General features: G+C 37.7%; 1 protein-coding gene across 1 annotated transcript in view; it reads right to left on the bottom strand.

The window, feature by feature from the left end:
* The window catches only part of LOC102255541 (ephrin type-A receptor 6), a 994,071-nt gene that overhangs the window by 175,877 nt on the left and 810,232 nt on the right, over window positions 1-7,962 (bottom strand). Inside the window, exon 12 of the mRNA XM_014528319.1 lies at window positions 2,441-2,566. Within this exon, the coding sequence (XP_014383805.1) occupies window positions 2,441-2,566 (126 nt within the window). The remainder of the gene's footprint in view (window positions 1-2,440; window positions 2,567-7,962) is intronic.

Here is a 7,962-nt window from a genome sequence, read left to right as displayed (position 1 = left end):
TCGCTTCAGTGCCTGGCTTCCGGTCGCCATCTTGGCTGACAGTTAATTTGCATATACTCACTGATTAGCCAATGAAAAGGGTAGCGGTTGTACGCTAATTACCATGTTTCTCTTTTATTAGTGTAGATGGGCTGCATTTGCATATAACCTAGATAGTATATAGGTTGCAGTAGGGTATGCGTACTCATAATTTCATTTGTATGAATTCAGTATAATGCTTGGTATGTGGCAAGTTTTGCTTTTTGGAACTTTTGGGGATTCTTTTTCTCAAATACTTTCAAGTTTTGCTTTTTGAAACTTTCTGGGATTTTTTTTCTCAAATATTAACCAACTGTGGTTTGTTGAGTCCATGGATGCAAAACCCTTGGATAAAGAGGACCAAATATAAACAATATAAATAATTGACAACTGTTACCTAAATACTAATTTTAGGCGTGTTTGCTATCTGGTCCCACGATTCAATAATTCTATTATTGTAGTTAATGTAAAAATATGTTAGGTGCTGTAAAATATCACTCCTTGATAGTACAGTGTGACATGAATACAAAGAAACGAGTTTATATAAGACATGGATCTCATTTAAATTTGATTAACATAAGTAATGAGAACTAAATTAGCATCATCACTAGGACAGGTTTTGTGATTCTTTGAAGGACACAGCAAATGTCTTCAGGGACCTTCGAAGTACTGTGACAAATAGTCAACTGGTGGAAAGCAAATTAATTACTGCCCAGAGGACATCAACCTTTGGCCAACTGTTTACAGTGCCATGGTATAGGTCAAGGGAGGAACTCCTTCCTGCCCTCAAACTGACTTCAAGGGCCATCGGTTCAGCTACTCTGTGGCAAAGAAATACTTTAGCTTTTTTTTTTCTTTTTAATATGAAACAATAAAAACCCATGATTATGGCTTCATTCCTCTTTACACAAAATTATAAAGAAAATTCTTGGGAAATAAGCTATAGTTAAATGGAAGAGGATAAAGATTACCTTGGAAATCACAGCAGTCATTACTGAAAGTGGGAAAGTATACACGGATCCCTTATCAGAGTTACATAAGCTAGGAGAAGTGAGTTGAGTTAATTTCAGATTGAGGGAACAGAAACAAGTTTAGATCTATAAACCTTTTATGAAGCAATTTTGTTACACCTGATTTATATTTAAGTCATGAAAATTGAACTGAGTTTTCTCTCCTATGAGAGCTAGAGGCAAATTTGGCTTAAAGCCTAGAAGAATAGAATGCTACAGTGTTCTCTTAGATCTCTCTCTAGAAAGTTGTTTCTGTGTATGTGTTACAGAAACCTCATCTTGCTTCTATTCTTCTCAGTGGCTAACCAAGGGTTATTATTATTATTTTTTATCAGTGATATTGAATAATTCAAGTCACTACCAAACTTTGTTATGTCATTTCAACCACATCTACCTAAATCTACCAAGATTTGTTATTAAGAGTTAAGAATTAAGCCATTAAAATACACATGATCCATTCATCTAATTCCAATCACCAAGATATTAATATTATTTATGAAAGTTACATTTTTATATTTGCAACGACGACAAAAAATGTACAATTGATATCCTTTTTGTTTCTGGGGAGAGAAAAGGTGGCAAACACTCATGAGAATTAAAATTGCTAATTTTGAATTCACATAATTTTTTTGGTTCTTACTCTATCAGTGTAGCATTGATGGTCACCAAGTCTCCAACCATGTCAGTAATTATCCAATGATAAAACCAAACGACATCAAAGCTTATTTATAGTTTGTAACTCTTTGTATGTTTTAATTAAGTAGGCAAGTGTAAATAAAAGGCAAAAGAAAAATGTCAATGCAATAATCTTGGGCTTCGTTGGTACAATTTTGCTAAGAAATGTGCATGTTGGAATTTTGTTTCTATTGGATTTCCCAGTATATCGCTGGCCGGGCCAGCTCTCCCGAATGCATTGGTGTCATCACCATAATTTGTAGCATAATTATTAATTATGATAAAAAGACAAGAATTATGATTTAAAAACTCCAAGAATCAATATCCTAATGCTATTTTGTTAAGACACATATAAAATATAAAGTAGGTTTGCATTCTTCAGGTACAAGGGAAGAAGGCAGCTGGGTATTTCACAAAATGATAGAGAACACACAATTTGTGATTATAAAAGTACCATGGATAACCCACAAACTGATTTGCTAAACTTTAATATTGCATTTTAAAATGTTAGCACTATGCTAATGAGATGCTCAGGTTACAGATCTTCCTTCCACTTCTTAACCATTTTCACAGCATTGGTTATCATAAATGTGATTCCTGCATTTAAACAAAGTCACTTGCATTCCTCTCAACAATGTACTTTAGAAATATTTATTTTTTTTATTGTGGATCTATCAACTGTGAGCACAGTCCTACTGCTGTATATGATGGCAGAAAATTTCACCTGGAATACATACCAGCAGGAATCCTGGGGGGCAGCGACCCTCCCCCTGCCACTGGATTCGGAGCCTGGATGCTGCTTAAAAACCCTGCCCTCAGGAAACTGGGGCAAAATGTCTCCACGCCAATGGCCGGGAAGGATCCTTTTAAGAGATAAAATATTGACATTAATCAAAACCTTCTTCTTAGAAAAGTTGTTGATCATTTAACTGGAATAAAACCTATAATCAACAAGTCCATCAAACCTTATGGGGAAGCTATGAAATTAAAAGAAAGGAAATGCATTTGTATTCATAAATTTTTAAAATCAACCTAGTATTTTAAAAAGAAAACTATTTTAACTAGTTACAATTAAAGAGCTTTAGAAGCATCCAAATGCTAAAATAAAATTTCTAAACCTACATTTGACCAAGGGGATATAAATGCACATTATTGATGTTGTCTGCCTGCAGAATTCAGATTACAGATATGTGGAAATAGCCACAACAGTGTCTGAGATCTGTGCCCACTAGAAGGAACAGTGCTTTAATTTCGATGTGTTAGTATCAGTGCTTCAAATAAGAAAAACTCTTGTAGTTGCAATAATTACACATGTTTTTGCAAGATTGGGAAGAAAACCAACATACACCATTCTTAATTTGTTACACTTTTCTATTTGGGACAAGACATGAGAGTTTGCAAAGGTAGAACCACATGCTTTTCCATTTTTAAGAAGGCAATTGTGAAGCAAAAAACAAAGTAAATTACTTGGAAATTTACCCATAAAATTATATAATGAATCATAGAATCAAGGAATGTCAGAGCAAAGAAGGACTTTAGAAATCATCCAGTCAAAAAATTCTCATTTTACAGACCAGCAAACTGAGGCCTGCTTTAAAGGGAAAGTGATATCAGGTAGCTGACAGACTCCCAGGACACAAATTTTCCACTATAGATAAAAAAAAAATAAGGAGCCACTTCCTATTTGGGAGATTTCTCACGTCTGAATATGAATTAGAAACCTTGCACTTTGGAATTGTAGTAGGATTATTATTATGGTGTTTCAATGACCTTAACACCACGAAAATCATTCAGAAGTAAATTTAATATATATGCATTACCAGTGCATGGACAGCACGGGGAAGATATGGTATATCTAAGTCTAAATCAAAATAATACCCTAAAAGCAAGCTATGCTGATTGTTGTAAGAAATGCATTTCATTTGGGCCCAGCAGTTTTCTTATGCAGAGACCTAAGATCTCTCCTCCTACGCTCAGATGTAGCAAGTTCTTTATTTTTATTTTTTTCTAAATATATTTTTATTGATTTCAGAGAGGAAGGGAGAGGGAGAGAGAAACATCAATGATAAGAGAATCATTGATCGGCTGCCGCCTGCACGCCCCCTACTGGGGTCAAGCCCGCAACCCAGCCATGTGCCCTTGACCCGAATCAAACCTGGGACCCTTCAGTCCACAGGCTGATGCTCTTTCCACTGAGCCAAACCAGCTAGGACAAGTTCTTTATTTTTGAAGAGACTTCGCTCTGTTTCTTGATACAAATTTTGCTCCTAAAATAAGTTAAAATTTGAAGCTTTGAATTTTGACCAGGATTATAGGGATCTGGTATACCATACACTATATTTCTTGCTTCTATGGAGACACTTGTTATGAAAGGCCAGCATTTCTTAGATCTTTAGAGATCTTTTTAGGAAAGATCAAAGTTACAAAGAATGTTTTAATGGGGGAGTCTTATGCATTGTACACTGGATTAAAGAAACAATTGAAAGAAAATCATGTACTCTGAGTAAACTGGCTTTGTTGTTGATTTCATGGGGCTTTAGTAAAATTGTCCAGCAGGGCTGAAGTCCCTTAAACGTTAGGAGGTGTGGCAAAAGAGGCAAGAGGTAGGCCAGAAATTGCTCTGGGGTAACTTTCCACCAACAGTGAAACTAATTTCTCAGTTGTTACTGATGGGATATTTAATCACTGAGCACAAAGTTAGTATGTGTCCATGTGCAATGCTTCATCACTTTCTGAGAAAATGTTCCTAATGAAGGCGCTTCACTGAGTACCAGGTGGAGATAATCATAGCATATATTTATACAGCATTCTTATTTAAAGTAACAAAAGAAATGGTGATTTTACAACAGGGAAAATAATTACAGGAAATTCAGATTTTATTATGTGCTGTGAAAAGCAAAAATAATCCAATTTTAGCTGATTATGGATTTATTGAAGCCAAGTAATAGGAAGCCTAGTTAAAAATACTAAATCACAAAGAAAAAGAATAACATAATCATGCACAGGAAACCAAAAGGGATATAAATGTAATTATCTTAAAGGAAATTTGAAGAAAAACAAAAGCATGTGGAGCAGTGACTCTAAATAATGTTAATATGCTTCACATTTAGAGATTTTTAATCTGAGTTTTTGCTATTTTGCCAACATTATTCCAAACTATTGACTTAGAAAATATTTCCATTATTTTAACTCCTTGAAAGAAACTAAATACAAATATAAATTTTTTGCTATGTTTACATCAATTACTTTTTTTTTTTGGTTGTGACAGCCTGTCATATTTAATAGCAACTTTCATTCTCCTAAACTTGCTGCATCAATCATAATGGTTTTTCTATGTTTCTTTACTATGGGTTAAAAGGTATTTCATTCATTGTGGCATATCTTCCTTAAGAAATTATCACTTTTTAAAAAAATCTGAAACAAACAAACAGAAAAACAGGTGTACATGAGTATATTTTCAGTTGAGATATCATATTATGTGATAATAATACCTTATCATTTTTCTCCTTAAGGTCAGTCATGTCAACAGAGATTGTATGAAAATTCTAAAGCTCTAAGTTTTCACAATTCAATCAGGAAAACTGAAATTATTCTTTGTTATAATTCCCTTATCTCTTATTCCACAAGAAATGAAGTTCATGAACCTTTCAGATTTGATATGAAATTATTTGAGTCTGGCTTGCCCTATTGCTTAAATTGCTGACTATCTTTGGCTTTTTTAAAAGTAAGTAAGCATATTATAGCTGAAGAATATACAATCCTATATAATAAAACTCTAATCAAATCGATCAAACCGTGGAATGACTAGTCGCTATGACATTTACTCCCACCAGGGGGCAGACGCTCAACGCAGGAGCTGCCCCCTGGTGGTCAGTGTGCTCCCACAGGGGGAGCACTGCTCAGCCAGAAGCTGGGCTCACGGCTGGCGAGTGCAGTGGCTGTGGCGGGAGCCTCTCCTGCCTCCGCTGCAGGTGGGCGGTAAGGAGCGAGGGGTCCTGGACTGCGAGAGGGGTGTCTGCCAAGGGGTCCTGGACTGTGAGAGGGCACAGGATGGGCTGAGGCCCCCACTCCAGAAATTTTGTGCACCAGGCCTCTAGTGTCTAATATCTATAGCAGGAGAAATATAAATGTTCACAAGTATTTTGTTTTCAGTTACATTCAATAGACTAATTATTTGTTATTACAAATTAGATTTTTATGTGATGAGAATATTCCTTTAGCCATGTGTCAATTAACACATTTTTCTAAATCCCAAATACTTGAGTTTCCAGTTTGCTGGTGATCCTGAGTCAGTGGGGTAAAGAGAGAATGGAATGTAACATTGCATTATTTCTAATATAGAGCTTCCAGATAACTGGGCATTCTGAGTTTTTATTTGCTAAATATGGCAATCCCACTCTCATAACATTTAAAACAGTTACAGATATCAGATATCAGATGAATAATAGACACTATTAACTAGTGGTGCAAGGTAATGTGATGTAAGTCACTGGCTGCATGGGTCAGTGATTTACCTGTCTTTCATTAGCTCAGTGGTTCTCAATGCCCTTAGGGAACACTGCAAATTGGGAGTGGGGAAAGACATTACTGCTGTTTGGTGGGTAAGGGTCAGGATGGATACTAAAAGTATTGCAAAAAGTGGTATGCTATCTGCACAAGGAAAATTCTCTCTCAAAATGTTAGTAGCATCTCCTGAGAAACACTGTACAACAGTAAAGGATCTTGGGGGAGAGGAAAATGGTGGTAGAATAGGCAGATGTGTGTCCTGCACCTTGTCCCAGAGCAGATAGAAGGAGCAACTAAATCAAATAACATCCACCTGGAATTGGCAAAGTAGACACAGCTGGTGAGACAATTCACAGCCGGGAAGGGCAGAGGATGCCTGGAGAACGGTAGGATTGGGGATCTGGGCAGGAGAGAGACATGCGACCACCAGGCTGAGAGGGTAAGAAGGAAGCTGCACGGCACCAAGTCTGCGTCCCTTGGGGATAGGTGTAACATCTGACAGTGGAAAGGAAGTCCACGGGGCTGCTGGTGTTTGGGGAATCTAGATCTATGTCCACAGTCACAAGAGGCTGCACCCAGAAAGGCAGCCTGAAGAGATACCTGAGCCATGCGGTGCCGGGGAGTTGGGGAGTTGGGGGGGAGCGTCGCTCACAATTTCATGGTGGTTTTGCCTCTGTTTTGTCATTGCTTTTATTCGATAAACCCAGTTCATAGGAACTTTCAAATACAAACACTCACGGAGGCTGCAGTACAGGTGGAGGTGTGGATTTGTGGAGTCTGGGGAGAGGCTGTGGAGGAGAGCGGGATGGGGAGAGGTGACTAGGAATCCAGCACTAAGACATTCCGGACCCTCCAAACCTAAACAGCTATTTTTCTCCTAAAGAGTCAGTCCCTCCCAGCAGCCTCAAGACAGCTAATATAGCCACACCCAGCCTACCACTTGAGCTGTATAAAGGACACAAAGACTCTGAATAGCCCCAAAGAGCCCTGAGAGACTGGGTTGAAGAGGGGCCATTCAGTCCTGGAAAGCAATACGGCACCACTCCCACCTATAGCCCTGTCAGAAACAGACACTTGAGTGATTAAGATTGACAGCAGGCGGACAGGCAAAGTGGGGAGATTGGTCCTGCCTACTTGCAGCCAAGGCTGTGGAGATAGACACAAACAGAGGAACAGTGAATCCCATGGAACTTCAACAAGGTGCTGACTACCTAACAGGAAACTGAGAAGTGGCAGACAGAACAGAAGAGTGGGGTCTTAAACCAGCCCCCATGGGGCATTAAAACTTGGCTGAAGTAAACACTTCACTTTTTTATTTTTTATCTTTTTTTTTAAAAAAAGGATTTTTCTTTGTTTTTATTTTATTTATTTGTATTATTTTTCTTCATTCTATTTTTTTAAATTTTATTTTATCTTATTATTTTTAAAATATATTTTATTGATTTTTTACAGAGAGGAAGGGAGAGGGATAGAGAATTAGAAACAACGATGAGAGAGAAACATCAATCAGCTGCCTCTTGCACACCCACTACCGGGGATGTGCCCACAACCAAGGTACATGCCCTTGACCAGAATCGAACCTGGGGCCCTTCAGTCTGCAAGCTGACGCTCTATCCACTGAGCCAAACGGGTTAGGGCAATCTTATTTTTTTTAAATTTTTTCCACCCTTTTCTTCCTCACTTCTCCCTCTTTCATCCTGTTCTCTCTTCTCCTGTCCCCACTTTAGTTTTTCTCTTTCCTTTCTTTTTACCC

The sequence above is a fragment of the Myotis brandtii genome, unplaced genomic scaffold (assembly GCF_000412655.1).
Source record: "Myotis brandtii unplaced genomic scaffold, ASM41265v1 scaffold63, whole genome shotgun sequence".
Lineage (NCBI taxonomy): Eukaryota > Metazoa > Chordata > Mammalia > Chiroptera > Vespertilionidae > Myotis > Myotis brandtii.
This window is presented reverse-complemented; position numbering and strand designations above follow the sequence as displayed.